Source organism: Syzygium oleosum, unplaced genomic scaffold, assembly GCF_021117445.2.
Source record: "Syzygium oleosum isolate NSW1041296 unplaced genomic scaffold, Sole_v2.1 Sole_v2.09, whole genome shotgun sequence".
NCBI classification, from domain to species: Eukaryota; Viridiplantae; Streptophyta; class Magnoliopsida; order Myrtales; family Myrtaceae; genus Syzygium; species Syzygium oleosum.
Window position 1 is genome coordinate 5,570,007 of NW_026607493.1, and position 16,843 is coordinate 5,586,849.

Genomic DNA, 16,843 nt, shown 5'->3' on the forward strand with positions numbered 1-16,843 from the left:
GTATGAAGCTAAAGTTTAGGCTCTGAAAGCGAACACCAAATGTGTGCCATGCACGAAGGAGCATGTCATTGGGGCTGGCGAAAAGAGTGTTCACGTTGTCAATTTGATGTGATATATTGTCTCTGGTCATATACGTTATACGATCAGATTTTCTTTGAGTAAAATAAATTTTATCTAAGTAGTAATCTGAATTTATCTCTGAGCAATCCAAATCAGAGTACACTTTTATGAGTTTTACGTACATGATCACCGATTTACTTATTGATTATCAAGATGGGTGAGGCTTATCGTTCTTCCAATTTTTTCGGTGCTGGCTGAAAGCATAAAAGTGAAGCGGTATTATGAATAAAAGAGAAAATAAAGCTGAATAATTACCAATCTAATTGAAGAAATTAAGTACTATCACCTAAAACTATGGGGAAAACTATGCTTAGTATTAATTCAGAGTTCAGGTACTTATTAATCATAGTTTGTGCCTGATCCAATTTAGTACGTCCGGTCTCGAGTCGAGTTTAGCCACCCGTCAAGTTAGAGCATTCCTTTTGAGGTAATATATATGTTACGCTATCGACTATTAGCTCTCGGACTCATGAGAATGTCCCTATGCATATGTTACTATTCCTTAATACGAGCTTCTCAACGTGTACAAGGATTAGAGTACCTGCATGAAGAGGGCGCCATAGTTTCTTTAAGCCCAAGAAGCTGTCTAAAGACACGGTTTAGCTCATCAGGCTCTTTGACCGCAAAGATTTCTCTTAATTTTTTATTTCTTTTTGTCGTCCCCAATTCAGCACAAGATGGTCCGCGTATTGATTATTATAATTATCATCATCAATTGGGACCGTTTCAATCCCAAATATGAACCCCCGACAAGACTTTTCTACTTTTCTCCTTTCCTAGGTTATTGTAATGTCTGCCAGAGAAGAACGAGGAACAACGGAGGCCACGTTGGTTGAAAGTGTCGCTTTGAAACGAAACAAAGCTTGCCCGCTGAAAATACATTCTACAGGGGACGGTTGCAGACAACGTACAAATTGTTCCGTTGTTGTTCTTGCTGAGGTTGATTTGACTCTCCTGCGTGCTGAAAGCATGCCAATGGTAGAGAGAGAGAGAGAGATCGCCAAGAGTTTACCATGAGCATACAGCACCAATTTTCTACAGAAATACTTCATTGATTACGGCAAACAACTTCGACCGTTCCTTGGTTATGTTGAATAGGCTTCTGGGTCAAAGTGGACCTCTACAGAGAGATTGAATAGGGAAGTCACGAACTTGCAAGACAAGCAACACGAGAGAATTCTCTTCCAACATATAAAACTTGGGAAGTCACGATCACAACTCATCACTAGCCCCATCTTTCTGAATGGTTATAGACCGTCTTTATCATAAGGCTACACGAATATAATGGAATATATCGAATCGGAACCAAACACGGAAGTACAAAGTTAGTCGGGTCACATACGGAAAACTCTCTTTCTCATACTTGAAAATGATCAAAGTATAAGAAAAGCTACAAAAACATTGCGCTCTCTTAAGTTTTTTAATAATACAATTATCCTTGGGTTTATCAAGTTCCTTGAGAGCATGAGTTACATACACAAAAATGAAAAAGTAAGTTCTTTCCATTGATATGTGGAACTCAGCTCCTTCGTTCTTAAGAATAGAGTGCTTTAGTACTCAGTTACCTCCAGTAATTTCCACAGATCCTCGCCGAATGCATGATCCCAACTTGACTCAAGTAAGCTTAAAGCGGAACAATCTTCCTGTGCTCTTCCTCAAGGATGGTGTTCTCATGTGTATGCATGTGGAAAATGTTAAGATAACTGATGTCTTTCTGCAGAAAACTCACTCATATACTATAAGAGGCCAAGTGGTCGACAAATCATGGCTTCATTTCGTCCAACTCTTTCTTGACTTCATCAAATGAAGACAGCATAGATAATCGCATGTTTGCTATCTGTACAAGTGTCTCCAATGCTGCAACAAATTATAAATTTTAGAAACATGCAGTCTATAAATTAGAGTCATACACACACATATTTGCAGTATAAAATGTTGATATCTGCAGTTTTTCATAGCTGGGGAAAAAAAGAAACTGTGATCTAATGAAGCAGGGCCAGTACTTCTTCTTCTTTTTTGTTCTTTTTGCTAAGTGAAGCTGAACTGGAACAAGTAAGAAGGGTGAATGAGCAGTAATGTAGAGAGCAAGAGAGATTCAGCACCTGTTTCAAATGAAAATTGAGCAGCTCGAAGCTTCGGGGATACTAGAGTTCCAAACACAGAGAGTGATTTGGCTCGCTCCTTCTGGACCTACAGTGTGTAACCAAATTTAAAACTTCTTCCAAAACAATTATGTGAGAATGTAATGTTAGGTTCCAATGGAGCCTTCCATTCACTGACAAGAAGTCATATTGCAGCTATCAGAGCTTTTTTTAATCAAGGGTACAGCCAAACCTCATCGATAGGATACCAAGGGGGTACCGCCCATGTAGAAATCTAGATATAAGACACAGTACATCACATCTAACAAAGAAAAGGTGTGGATCAATGATTTTGTGTGAACCAAGAAGTCAATGACGATATCCATTATCATTTACTCAATAGTAGACTCTCCCAGTTCTCAAAGCCCTGACATTTCTCCCTCCATCCACAAATAGCCGTAAAGGATAGCTAATCTAAGAGCATTTACAAGACTACATGCATTAACAAATATATAAAAGAGGAACCCTGGGAAGCCAAGTGTACCGAAAAAACAAGTATCTGCCTGCATCTCAAGTGCAGTGAGTGGAATGCCGTAAGACAAGCAATAGGGCAGAAGAAAAATGCGAATAACCTCAGTAAACTCACATTGAGTCAGCCCATTAGTTTTCCGAAATGAATAAGTCTTGTACTTACCATGTTGTTAACTACCGGTTGAGAAACCCCATCTTTCGACACTTTTTCCTGCAATTCTTCACATAGTAGGAAGGTAAATAACAATACAACACCATCAGTACCATCCTTGATGTTTAACCAGCACAAGCTTCCTATGCTAACATATTCTGATTGCTAAGTTCAACATATATTTCATAGACAAAAATCATATCACTACCAGAAGATGCAGTAGTGCCACGTCGTCGTATCTGTGTACCATCAGATTTCTCCTGCATTTTTTCCTTGCCAATTTTATCTTCACTAGAGCAACATTCTTGGGTATCAACAGATGAGGCCCACTTACACAAGTGAAAGAGAGGCTCTTTCGGAGTGGATTCAACTGCAGAAATCCATTCAAGAAACTTCAGTTGTATACAAAAACCAGTACACATAGTACTGACCAATCACTAGTTAAAAACGTGTGTTCTAAAATGCCCCAAAAGCTATACAATTATCTAACGATTCCCTAGATTTGATATTGAACCTATCTCCCAACAAGTAGCTCACTAGATTTCTGTTAAAGGCCATTACCATTCACACTTAAATTGCAACTCTTATGGAGAAGATATGTGAAGAAAAGCAAGTATAAACACACACGTTATGAATATGACAGAGAGAGAGAGATAGCTTACAGTCATGATGGTTCACTTGCAAGTGCGTAGCAGCAGAATGGTTCTTCAGGTCCAATAAAGCACTATTGATCCGTGATGCACCCATTGAATGTCGAGCACCAGCCAATTCAAACCACCCCTAGATATGCACAAACACAAAGGGTCAGAAACTGAAGAATGCATAATGACAAACATAAAGATTACGGATAGAGATACTTGTAGATGGAAAGAAATTCCACATCCAGAAATCTGTAAAATCAAACTTCAATATATTTGCAAATCTTTGCATGAAAAGCCAAAAGCTACATAAAAGTCAATATTACAAATGTAAACTTTGAGAATACTGTACATACCAAGTAGGAAGTCTAGGATATACATATACAGATACGGGTATCAATATATACGTAGATGCATGTGGTTGATGAGAGAGAGAGAAATAATAGTTTACCTGGCGAAGTGTCGTGGATAAAGAATCCATAAGGATCAGGTAGCTGTCCAGTGAATCCAGGAATTCCAAAATGTTAAGGTTCTGATCCTTTGCTGCAGATCCAACTTCTCCTCCTTCATCCTTATGCTGATTCTGACCAGCAATTTCAACGCTTAATGTTGCCTCCCCTTCTCCCATGGAGCTTCTGAGACTGTGAGTCGAAGCCTGTTGCTGGGACTTAGATAAAAATGACAAATATTTAGGCAAGGGTCACTAACAGCACCTTCTGCGAGCCAACTTTTAGTATGTAATAGCCTGCTTTAGCTTTACCAACGGGAAATTAGGTTGATAGCTAATAGGTAGGTATGTTAGCTGGAGTGTTGCTATCAAGTGAACGGGAAGCAGCACATTCCAGCAGAGAATAGATGAAAAATTTTCCTCTTTTTTCAATCAAGCTGAACACAACAATCTTAAGGACTCATCATCCTATTATATGGTTTCCATTCACTTCTTCCCCGATGAGCCACGAACCCCATCCCATAGGTATCGTACGTATGAATATGCGATGACCTTGTGATAATTCAAAAGGATCCATTTGGAGGATGGAGGACTAACAAAATCGAAACTTTTGTTACAAATACTCTGCTTTCTGGAGCCATTCGAGACGGGAGGCAACTAAAAAGAACCGGAATAATACGACATACTCCGAGCAACCCTTTTCTAAACAGACTTTTGAGCATTGTAGCTTCTATTCAAGACAGGCACAGGTACAAAATACAATGAATATGCTGCTCCGGCATTCGGATCCCCCACACTGTAACAATTCAATTGATCCCCATGTCGTAACAATCAGCAATCTTTCAGGAAAACAAGACTAATCATCGAGCAAACTGCAATGAAAATCCTAAAAATCCGGCCAAATTCAACTCGGTTCAAGTTCTCCGGTACCTGAGTTCCTGGCAAGAGCCATCACGGACGTATTTTCAATATCCTTCCATCAATCCCCCTAGAAACTCAACACTATCGAAATTGAAGATGCATTGACCAAGAGAAACCGACGACATCGAGCGCGTCGGATGCGAGCGAGTCCCGCGAGCTAACCGGTCACTTGGCCGCTGCGACTGAGCCGCCGTGTGATCGCTAGTCGGAGAGAGAGAGAGAGAGAGTACCTGATACACGAGTTGAAAGACGGATCGGGGCGGACCAGCGGGAGGACGACGGTGGAAGCGCCGGCGAACGGCGGTGTTCGGCGGAGGAGGGAGCGATGGCGGACGCGATGGGAGGTGGCGCTCCGATTTGAGGATTCCAGAGGAATCTCTTTCTCAGCTCAGTCGAAACGGGGCCGTCCGCATCGAAATTACGAAATTCGTGAAAATTAATTTTCCGCGACTTTTTTTTGTATAAACAAAATGACCACGAAAATGAAAAATTACTGCTTCATAAGGTAAAAATACTACTTTCTTTACATAGTCAAGAATAATTGTTATCTTTCGACCAAAAAAATAATTTTATTTTGAAAGAAAATTGCTCCACTCAAGAAAATTTACTATACTCATGTTTATTCGTCATGCATTGCAATGATAATTGGACATTTGAATTTGCTCGTGGCAAAAAAATTATGCAGATCGATACGGAGTATTTATGATGGTATTAATAGAATTACGAGCTATTTAAGAAAATTCACAACAAACATCAAGAATCGTGACCACACGATTATCATTGTGAAAGAAATTAATATGATTTTCGTAATACATAACATCATTGTATATCATGCGATCATATAATCACATCAAAAAATTTACTTCTTACTTGTAGTGTTGTTTTTTTATATATATATTTTGGACTATGGTGATCGATTTTAGAGTGGAACGTCGATTCTAGGGTGAGTTGATTCTCACCTTAGAACCGAAAACCAAACGAGAAAAGTTGATTCCTAATTTGTGAAATCGAGAACCGGCTCACCTGGTCCTGGAACCGGTTTGGTTTGGTTCCCGAATGAGTTTAGGAATCGGTAGTAATATATTCTTCTTTTTCATTCCCTGCAAGACTGCAAATATTGTTGCATAATCTAAACTATCATTCTTTATTATTTTGGATATTTAACCAATAAAAATCTCAGTGAAAAGAAGTTAAGAGTGTGATCAAATACGATCAAGCATCATTAACTTGCTATAAAAAAAAAGCATCAACCTCCTTGCAACTGGGAACCGGACCCACAATCACTGGTTCCAAACTTAGAATCTGGGAATCGCCCAAAATCGACTGATTTAATCTGGTTTTGGTGCTCACCTCTACTTGCATCTCCTACTAAAATAAGGGAAAATTCTAATTAAGGACCCCAAGTGGGGTTCTTTTCTCAAAAGAGGACCCAAAGTGAACATTGTGTCAAATAAGGACCTGAAGTGCCCAATCAGTCTCAAATAGGGGTCCGAAGTACTCAATTTGTCTCAGGTAAGGGCCTGGGTTCGCCAGCCGGTCAAATCTCGCCAGCCGCCGACAACCGGAACAGTACATTTCATCTCTGTTTTTTTTTTTCTTCCTCCGCCGGCCATAGTCGGAGGGCCGGGCCTGTGGAAGATCGCCGGCCGTCAGCGAGGGTCGCCCGACTGGGCCAGAGTTTGCGGAGCGGCGCTCGCGAGGGCGACCTCGCCGGCGGAGGGCGAGGGCTCGAGCTCGCCGGCCATCTGGGCGAGCTCAGCCGGCGAGCTCTACCCAGATCTGGGCGAGCTCGAGCTCGCCGTCCATCCGGGCGCCGGCGAGCTCGCCGAGATCCGGGCGAGCTCGAGCTCATGCCGACCCCGCCATGGGCGTGCGGGCTGGCGAGGGCGGAGCTCGCCCAGATGGCCGGCGAGCTCGAGCTCCCGCCGGTCTTAGCGAGCTCGAGCTCGCCGGCCATGGCACCCTCCCCCTCTCCTTCCCGCTGCAAGTTCTCCCCACGGAAGCCCCCGCCGGAGTCCCCGGGCTCCGCCGCCAGCCCCGCCCCGCCCGATACGGCCCTCGACAACCCGGATCTCGGGCCCTTCCTCCTCAAGCTCGCGCGCCACACCATCACCTCCGGCGACGGCCCCGCCAAGGCCCTCGACTACGCGATCCGGGCGAGGCCGACCTCCTCCAACTCGCCCGGATACGGGCGGAGCTCGCGCATGGCCGGCGAGCTCGAGGCTCGCCCAGATGCGGGGCGGCTCGCAAGGCCGAGCCTCGCCCGGATGAGGCCGCGAGCTCGAGCTCTCGCCGGCCTCAGCTCTGGCCCGGTCGCCGGTTGCCGGACCGGCGACCGGGGAAGAAGAAAAGAAAAGAAAAAAAAATTGGACAAAATTGCCCCTATTCCGGTGCCGGAAATGTCGGCCGGTCGCCGGCCGGAGAACATTTGGCCGGCTGGCGAGCTCAAGTCCTTAATTTGACACTAGTTTAGCACTTTGGGTCCTTAATTGATACCTTATCTACTTGAGGTCCTCTTTTGAAAAAAAAGCACCCATTTTGGGTCCTTATTTGATAATTTCCCACTAAAATAATGCGAAGGGAGAAAAAGAGTAATTTACCGCAGGGAGACACAAGAAATGGAAAAGGGGGAAAAAGCAGGTACTCTGAAGTGGATGACCAACCGCGTGATGACACTTGGCACCAGTTCAAGAAAGAGGCACGAAAAAGGAGGAAGCACAGTCCAACCACTATATGACACGTGGAAAAGGTGAAAAGCCTTTAACCATCCCTGTTCCCGACACTTGGCATCATTGGTCTGACACGTGGCACAAGGTGAAAGAGTTTGACCAGCCCTGCTTCAATTCATGCCCATAACTAATAAGATAAGACACAAAGAAACTTGCGTTGTGCATGAATGCGTAGGGAAATGGTGACATAGCGCCGCTTAAGTTCTTCCCATACGCGCTCTCCATCTTTCTTTCACCTAAACGTGCAATTTGGTCATGGTACTTTCACCTGCCTGCCACCCCTCTCTCTTATTCCTTGGAAAATTCTTGCACCGAACCGGGCTAGTACAGGTACAGTCATTGATCGTATGGATTCCACACGCTAGGGGATCATACGAGACCCATAGAGAACTCGCCTGATCGACGATCGAGATGAGCCCGATCCAGTATTTCTTATCATCCATCCGTCATTGCGTCTAGAATCTCTTTTTCTCCGAGACAAAGGCATTGTCGGTCCCAGTTGCAATTTCTGAAATGTCGCACCTGAACTTCCTTTTAATTCAATCTGGTCACTAGATTATGTTCTTTCTTATTCGTCTTGCTCCTTCGGTTAAAGATTTAAACGAGAATGATGGCATGGCTTCCATGTCAACAACTCCTCAGCACCATACTTACACCTTCGCCACGTAAGGGCCACGGTGGAAAGAAGCAAGGCGAAGAGAAAACACACAAACCCTAGGAGAGAGGGAGACGGCACTCAGCTGGTTGAAAGGGGTTGAGCTAGTTGGCGGAACGGCCGCATCGTGCAAACACCGGCATCGACGAGGCCTAGCGACCCTCACCCGCCTCAAGAATACCTATCGATCCATGCACTCTTCACGAACACGAAGGCTTAATCGCACCGTCTGCTTCAAACAATTTTGTGTAGTGGAGAAATTCTTGGGAAAACGTGAAAAGCAAAACCCATCTTCATGTGCAAATAAGCACAGACTCGAGAATTTGGTATTCTTGGACGATATAGTTCTGAGATCTTTGCTTCTGTTCTGGAGGGCATTGATGGGGTAATAAATTTTCAAGAATAAACCCTAGTTTTTTCACTGTCACACCGGATATACCGTGTACTTCGATTAAGCGTACCACATGCTCATCGAAGCGAGGAAGGGGAAGGATCATCCAGCGTGAGCTCTCCATCAAGGTCATAATCCGCGACGGCGACCGTCTCGACCCTCACCCAGATCTAGGTCAAACGATCAATGACCTAATCTCATGCAAGGTCGAGGAGCAGCGGCAAGGGTCATAATCAGTCATGACCCTCGCCGTTACTTATAGCGAGGGTTGCCCTCGCAAGTGGCCACAGTTGCCACCCTCTTCGGCGAGGTTGGTGTCCTCACCGGAGATAAGGATACACCACTACGCTGACCAGATCTTTGCTTCTTCTTGCTTTTTTCCTTTTCTCCGGCACAAAATCGGGGTCAATCCACTGCTCATACGGGGGAATGTACACCGGTTCTTCTTCTGGCTCAGCAGGCTCCTCCTCGGGTTCCGCCTCGGGTTCCTCCTCTTCTGGTCCCTCCTCTGGGATCGGCTCGAGATCCACATCCATCGGATCGTATCCCGCTTGCGATCCTTCGGGCTCTGGTTCCTGCTCGGCCGTCGAAGACTCCGGCGCTGCTGACGCAGGATGAAGTCCTGACTGCGCTAGACTAGTTTCCAAGCTAGTCAACTCGCCATCCGGAGGAGGTATAGCAGACGGGTCCCAATCCCCAACTCAATCAAAGGGGACATCAAAACCGCGGACGGGTCCAAACTCGTCTATCCCGTCCCTAAAGAACCAGGCGGTATATGTATGGGCCTCCCATAGGGGTAATCCTACATCTACAAATACTACGGTGGTGTGCTTAATCCAGGTCATATGGTCATCTATAGGAAACTCTACCACATTGTGTTCGGTGTGCATCGGTACTCCAAAACGCTCGGGTGGCGGTGGCGGCGGAGGATTCATTGATCAGGCCGGGGTTCTGAAAAATATTGGTTGAAACAACCATGAGATTACATCTTAGTAAGTACACACCTAAACCCCACCTAGGCTATCACGTACCTCCAGACCATCACAAAACACAATCACACACCCAACCATTACATAGCAGGCACATCATTTATTCTTACCTGGGCTTATCCTGCGTGCAACCTGCACATTAGTAACAACCACACCAAATCCAATCACATGCACGTTCAAATCTCATTTTACGCATTCGTTCCGATTTCATCACATCTTTTCCACACCACTCGCCAGTGACCTGCGTAATGAAACCGCCTCAGGTACACTGCGACCATCTCACACTTATCTCGCCAGTGGCCCGCGTAGTGGTACCGCCTCAGGCTCACTGCGACCATCTCATCAAAACACTTCAGGGCCCGCGTAATGGTACCGCCTCAGGCCATGTATCTTGCCCGCGTAGTGGTACCGCCTCAAGCTCAACACCTACCACCTAACATCACAACACTCCAGAGCCCGCGTAATGGTACTGCCTCCGGCCATGTATGTTGCCTGCGTAGTGGTACCGCCTCAGGCTTAACACCTACCACCTACGACATAACCCGCGTAATAGTACCGCCTCAGGTTGGCCGTCCTCCGGTAATACCGGGCATCGTCCCGCGTAGTCGTACCGCCTCAGGACGGATCAATTCCCCGCTCTTGCACATGCTCAATACCCACTTGCCAATAAATTGGCCAATCACACGTGGCCCGTGCACGCACCAATTCACACACATTCTCATGCTCATTAAGCATTCAACGCGGCCGATTGACAATTAATTCAATTCAGCCCGGCGTGCACATAATCAAGCATATTTCAATCAAATCAATTGCACACCAATGCACCCAATTTCATCACCACAATTCAGTCACATCACAAACACATCATCGACATACAAATTCTCATTTTTCCACCTCCAAACCACAGCGAATCAATTCTGGCCCTTCACGACATTTTCTCACAATTAATCGGTGGATCTAAATATCCAATTTGTGTACCGAACAAGACATCACAACACTCGTATCAGCCACCCACAGCCCGCCTTTGGCCTATAATTTTTCACCAAAATCTCCCAAATTCATTCCTAAGGCCCGCTAATCAATTCCGCCCCCAAAACCGTGCTAATCCGTGTCTATTAAAACCCGAATCCACCCTAATTTATCCGTCGATACCCGACGTCCTAAATAAGGTTTAGGACGCGACTTACCAAACTCTAGACTAACGCGGCTAGAGTGGAAAGCCGCGGTGATCGGCGGGGACGGCGGCGAGCGTCCGCCCCGTTAGCGACACCTATACTAAAGATATTACAAAACACCAAATCGGATTTTTGGCATGCCACGTCAGCAAATTTGGCCGTTGGAAGCACCCGATCACAAACATTTAGGACGTGACGGCACAAATTCAAACATTTAGAATTTGATTGCATGTGCAGCCAAATCGTTTGGGACAAAATTCTCGTCGTGTTCTAACTTAGATGGGCAGAGACTTGGTGTTCTGAGACCAAACGTGAAAACCTATCCCCCCTCTCTCTCTCTCTCTCTCTTTCTCTCTCGCCGTCTGCCGCGGCCAATGAGAGGAGGACACGCCATGGCCAGCTCTCTTTTCCCTTGGGTTTGCGGCTGACCCAAGCTCCGTGATCTTTCTCGATGAGGAAAGAGCATCATGCAAAAGAGCCTGACATGACAACCACACGCATGTGGGGAACATGCGGGGGAGGATCAGACGTGGGGAATTGATTCATCATCTCCTCCACAGATCCAGTTCCTCTGCTGCAAAATTTCATTATCAATGGCCACTGTCTGGGGATAGGAATTGTCTGGTGCAAGACAATGATACGAAGAGGGTCGAGTTGAATATCCCTCCCGACAAGATGGAAAGGACCTCGTGTATTTTCAAAGTTCGCACCTTTTCAGAAGTGAACTTGGCAGATCCAGTGCCGCAAAATTTCATTATCAATGGCCATTGGGGATAGGAATTGCAGTGCAAGACAATGATACAAGAGAGGGTCGAGTTGAATATCCTCCGACAAGATGGAAAGGCAGACCTCGTGTATTTTCAAAGTTCGCACCTTTCGAAGTGAACTTGCACTGGATCCAGTTCACGCAAAATTTCATTATCAATGGCCACTGTCGGGATAGGAATTGTCGGGTGCAAGACAATGATACAGTAGAGGGTCGAGTTGAATATCCCTCCTGACAAGATGGAAAGGCAGACCTCGTGTATTTTCAAAGTTCGCACCTTTTCAGTAAGTGAACTTGGCACTGGAGAGAGAGAGAGAGAACAGAAGGCTCAACGTGATCTTGCCTCTTGGTATCTTGATTAGCTTCATTTTCTTGCTTCTGCCTTGTTTTCGCGGATAAATGCTTCTTCAGTTGGAAGTCAAGAAACTCGAACTTTATCCCCCTGTAAACCTCAACATTTCGATGCATTCCAAATTCTTAGATATCGAGTTTCTCTGAGGTATGTTGGTTGTTTGTTTGTAAAACAAACAAAATAGTGCATTTTCCTTTGTCCCACATAGGAAAGTTTTGAGAAAGTGGGTCACTTTATAACTGTGAATATCTTCTTGCTCTTTAGAGTGAAGACAATGGGGTATGTGCTAGTCCACACAATACCCGCGTGCGGGTGCGCGCGCGATTTTGGCGCGATTATTAGGCGCACTTAGCACTTCCCTTTATATTTTTATTTTATTTCGTAAGGTTATCTTATTAATTTTTATTATTTGAAAGGTTGTTTTTTTGTTTATTAAGTAATTTTCGAAATTATGAAAATTCGGAATTATATATTTATTTATTTATTTATTTTATTCCGAATTTTACATGTGTCTTTCCAAGACAACTTTTGGAGATTATACTTGTTCAGTTTTCAATCTTTTCCGAAGGGTTGCATCTATTCAGTTTGCAACTTCTTCCGAAGGAATATCTTTGTTAGCTTTGCAACCGTTCGTGAAGAGTTGCCAATGTTCTTTAAGACCGATTTCTATATATGTCAGTTTTTGGCAAGAAAGAAAAGAGAGATCAATTTCTTCAAGTCTTCTTTCCAAAACTACAGTCATCATTTCTTTTGTTTCCTAGAGAGACCCTAGAGAAATACTAGAATTGCTATCTAGTATTCTCATTTTGAGACTTTGTTGTATCCTGAAGGATTTTTGCCGGTGACCATTAGCAACAATTGTGGGGCAAATAAATCCTTAAGGAAAGTGATATCACGCCTCAAAGTCCGACTTGATTGCTCTTTGATTTGAAGCCATTCAAATTTACAACAATCTTAAGGATTTATCTTGTTCAACAATGGAGTCGGAGACAATCAAAATCATGAACCAAGACATGGTCAAACTGGATCGGTTCGATGGGAACAACTATACTCACTGGAGGGACAAGATGATGTTCCTACTCACTACCCTGAAGATATCCTATATTCTGGATCCAAAATTGGCGCCTATTGAAGATCCGAAGCCTACTGTTGAGGGAGAACAACCAAGTGCGGAAGCCGTTGAAAGGGTTAACAAGGATAAGAGGAAACGTGAGGAGGACGAATTGCTGTGTCGTGGACACATTCTGAATACACTGTCTGCTAGATTGTATGACTTATTCACTGAGATGAAGTCGGCCAGAGAAATTTTGAACGCACTGGAATTCAAGTACAAAGCGGAGGAGCAAGGTACCAATAAGTATTTAATCGCAAAGTATTTCGATTTCAAGTTTATTGATACTAAGCCCTTGTTGGAACAAGTCCACGAATTACAAGTGCTCGTCAACAAAATTTGTGCCCTCAAAATTGAAATTCCAGAAACCTTTCAAGTTTGAGCAATTATTGCAAAATTGCCTTCAACTTGGAAAGACTACGGAAAAAGACTGATGCATAAGTCGGAGGACTTCACCTTGGAGCAAATACAGAAACATCTTCGTATTGAGGAAGAGTCACGTACACGTGATAATTCTGTTTTGCATAATTCCAAGGTAAATGCTGTGGAGAGAAAAAGAAAATTCGGCCAGAACTTTAAAGTAAAGAATGGGCATACATTTAAGAAGACACACAAGAAGAAGAAGGGTTGTTGTTTTGTTTGTGGCAAACAGGGACACTATGCCAAGGACTGCATTCATCGCAAGAGCATATCAAAGGACAAGAACATTCCAACGGTGAAGGCAGATGCAAATTTGGTTGAAGAGAACTATGTGGCCATGATTTCAACCAAGTTTTCAAATATGAACATTGCTGAAATCAATGGTTCGATGGCTATGATTTCTGAGATCAATTCTGCCACTGTCCAATCCGGTTGATGGTTAGATTCTGGAGCGACAGTTCATGTGTGCAAGGACAAATATTTGTTCAAGCAATTTAAAGAGACTGTCGACACAAATGCTCAAGAGGTCCTGATGGCGAATAATGCTCTTGCAAAGGTTGATAGCAAAGGCACGGTGGAGATAGATTTCACTTCTGGAAAGAAGATAACTCTTCTTAATGTGTTGTTTGTACCTGAAATTAGGAAAAACCTAGTTTCTATTGATTTACTTTGTAAAAGGGGGTTTCGGGTTTTGTTTGAATCCGACAAGGTTATCCTGTCAAAGAATGAGCTATTTGTTGGAAAGGGCTATGCCAATGATGGCATGTATCAATTGAGCATCAATAATAATATCGCTACTTCTATTTATATCTTTGAGTCTCTATCTTTATGGCATAGTAGGTTGGCACATATCAATATTTGTTATTTAAAGAATACGAAAAGGTTAGGCTTGATAAATTTCAATGGCGAATTTGATAAATGTGAAATATGTGCTAAGTCTAAATTAATTAAGAAACCATTTCCAAGTGTGAAAAGAAATTCGAGTTTATTGGATTTAGTACATACTGATATATGTGAATTCAATGGAATGATAACTCGTGGCGGTAGAAGGTATGTCATTACCTTTGTGGATGATTGCAGTAAGTATTTATATGTTTATCTCATGAGATCGAAGGATGAACCATTCACCATGTTCAAGAAATATAAAGCTGAAGTAGAAAATCAATTGGAAAGGAAAATCAAAGTTCTACGTTCAGACAGAGGTGGAGAATATTTCTTAAATGAATTTTCTTCATTTTGTGAAGAACATGGTATTATTCATCAAGTTTCTGCACCATACACTCCACAACAAAATGGTATGGCTGAAAGGAAAAATCGATCTCTCAGAGAAATGGTTAATTGTATGCTTTCGAATTCAAAGCTACCAATTAATATTTGGGGAGAAGCATTGCTTATTGCATGTTATATTCATAATAGAATACCATCTAAGAGAAATAACGTGAGCTTTTATGAATTATGGAAAGGTAGAAAACCAAACATGTCATAACTTAAAGTGTGAGGGTGTTTGGCATACTATCGAGTACCGGACCCTAAAAGAACTAAACTTGGTCCTAGAGCTATCAAAAGTGTCTTTATTGGATATGCTGAAAACAGTAAAGCTTATAGGCTTCTTGACTTAGAATCCAATGTCATTGTAGAATCGAGAGATGTTGAATTCTTTAAGAACAAATGTTCTACAGGTTCTGAAATTATTGAAAATAATTCGAGACCTATAGAAACTCATGTAGATTCTCAAGAGAAAGGAACAAATGATTCTAGAGACATGACTGAATTGAGGAGAAGCTCTAGAGCAAGAAAATCTAAGGATTTAGGTCCAGATTATATTACTCACGTTTTCCTTGTTGAAGGAGACAGAGATAATAACGTGGTAAATAAATACCCTTTAGTATTAAATTTAGAAGACGATCCTAAAAGCTTTGTTGATGCTATGTCTTCTAAAGATGCTTCTTTTTGGAAAGAAGCTGTAAATGATGAAATGGACTCAATTATGTCCAATAATACTTGGGTATTAGTAGATTTACCTAAAGGATCCAAGCCTATTGGTTGCAAATGGGTTTTTAGAAGAAAATATCATTCTGATGGTTCTATCCAAGCTTTTAAGGCTAGACTAGTGGCAAAGGGATATAGACAAAAGGAAGGAATATATTATTTTGATACGTATGCTCCTGTTGCACGTATAACTTCTATTCGAATTCTTTTTGCTATAGCTTCCATTTATGATCTTTGTGTTCATCAAATGGATGTGAAGACTGCTTTCTTGAATGGAGACTTAAATGAGGAAATTTACATGGAATAACCAGAAGGTTTCGTTCTTCCTGGAAATGAAAGGAAAGTATGTAAATTGACGAAGTCTCTTTATGGGCTTAAGCAAGCTCCTAAGCAGTGGCATGAAAAATTTGATTCGGTCATATTGTCTAATGGTTTCATCCACAATAGTGTTGATAAGTGTATATACTCTAAATTCACTAAAGACTATGGTGTCTTAGTATGCTTGTATGTTGATGATATGCTTATCTTTGGAAAAAATATGACTGGAATAGTTGAGACTAAGAAGTATCTAACCTCAATGTTTAAAATGAAGGATTTAGGTGAAGTAGATACTATCTTAGGTATTAAAGTTAAAAAGTATGGTGGGGGTTATTCTTTGAGCCAATGTGATTATGTTGAAAAAATGCTAAATAAATTTCAGCATCTTGGTTTCAAGGAAATAAGTACTCCATTTGATTCCAGTATTAAGTTAAATTATAATACTGGTAGAGCGGTAGCACAACTTGAATATGCGAGTGCTATAGGGTCTTTAATGTATGCGATGCATTGTACTAGACCTGATATTGCTCATTCTGTGTGCAAGTTGAGTAGGTATACTAGTAATCCAAGTATAAAACATTGGAGGGCTATTACCAGAATTTTTGGTTATCTTAAGAGAACTAAAAATTTAGGTCTGTTCTTTAATAATTATCCAGCTGTATTAGAAGGATACACCGATGCTAGTTGGATTACAAGTGTGGGTGATAAACATTCCACTTCTGGATGGATTTTCACACTTGGCGGAGGTGCTGTTTCTTGGGCGAGCAAGAAACAAACATGTATAACTCACTCAACGATGGAATCCGAATTCGTTGCGTTAGCGGCAACTGGGAAAGAGGCTGAATGGATTAGGAATTTATTGTTGGATATCAAATTATGACCTAGTCCTATGCCTCCTATCTCTATTCATTGTGATAGTCAAGCTACTTTGGCAAGAGCTTATAATAGCACCTATAATGGGAAGTCTAGACATATTAGCCTAAGGCATGAGTTTGTGAGACAATTGATTAAAGATGGTACCATAACAATTGTCTACGTGAGGTCAAGTAATAATTTGG

The 16,843-nt window shown here is 42.6% G+C and overlaps 1 protein-coding gene across 3 annotated transcripts; it reads right to left on the bottom strand.

The window, feature by feature from the left end:
• Positions 1-1,402: 1,402 nt before the first annotated feature.
• Positions 1,403-5,300, bottom strand: LOC115666551 (uncharacterized). Of its 3 annotated transcripts, none has more exons than XM_056314975.1 (7): positions 5,121-5,300; positions 3,973-4,162; positions 3,546-3,663; positions 3,092-3,253; positions 2,896-2,951; positions 2,223-2,310; positions 1,403-1,977 (listed from the first exon to the last, which is right to left on the bottom strand). In XM_056314975.1, the coding sequence occupies exons 2-7, from the start codon at positions 4,147-4,149 to the stop codon at positions 1,883-1,885; spliced, it is 696 nt and encodes a 231-aa protein (XP_056170950.1). In that variant the 5' UTR covers positions 4,150-4,162; positions 5,121-5,300; the 3' UTR covers positions 1,403-1,882. The 3 variants fall into 3 exon arrangements, with proteins under 3 accessions (XP_056170950.1, XP_030444124.1, XP_030444123.1); XM_030588264.2 differs by having other exon boundaries at positions 3,973-4,182; positions 5,121-5,299; XM_030588263.2 differs by having other exon boundaries at positions 3,973-4,188; positions 5,121-5,298.
• Between the last annotated feature and the right edge of the window lie 11,543 nt (positions 5,301-16,843).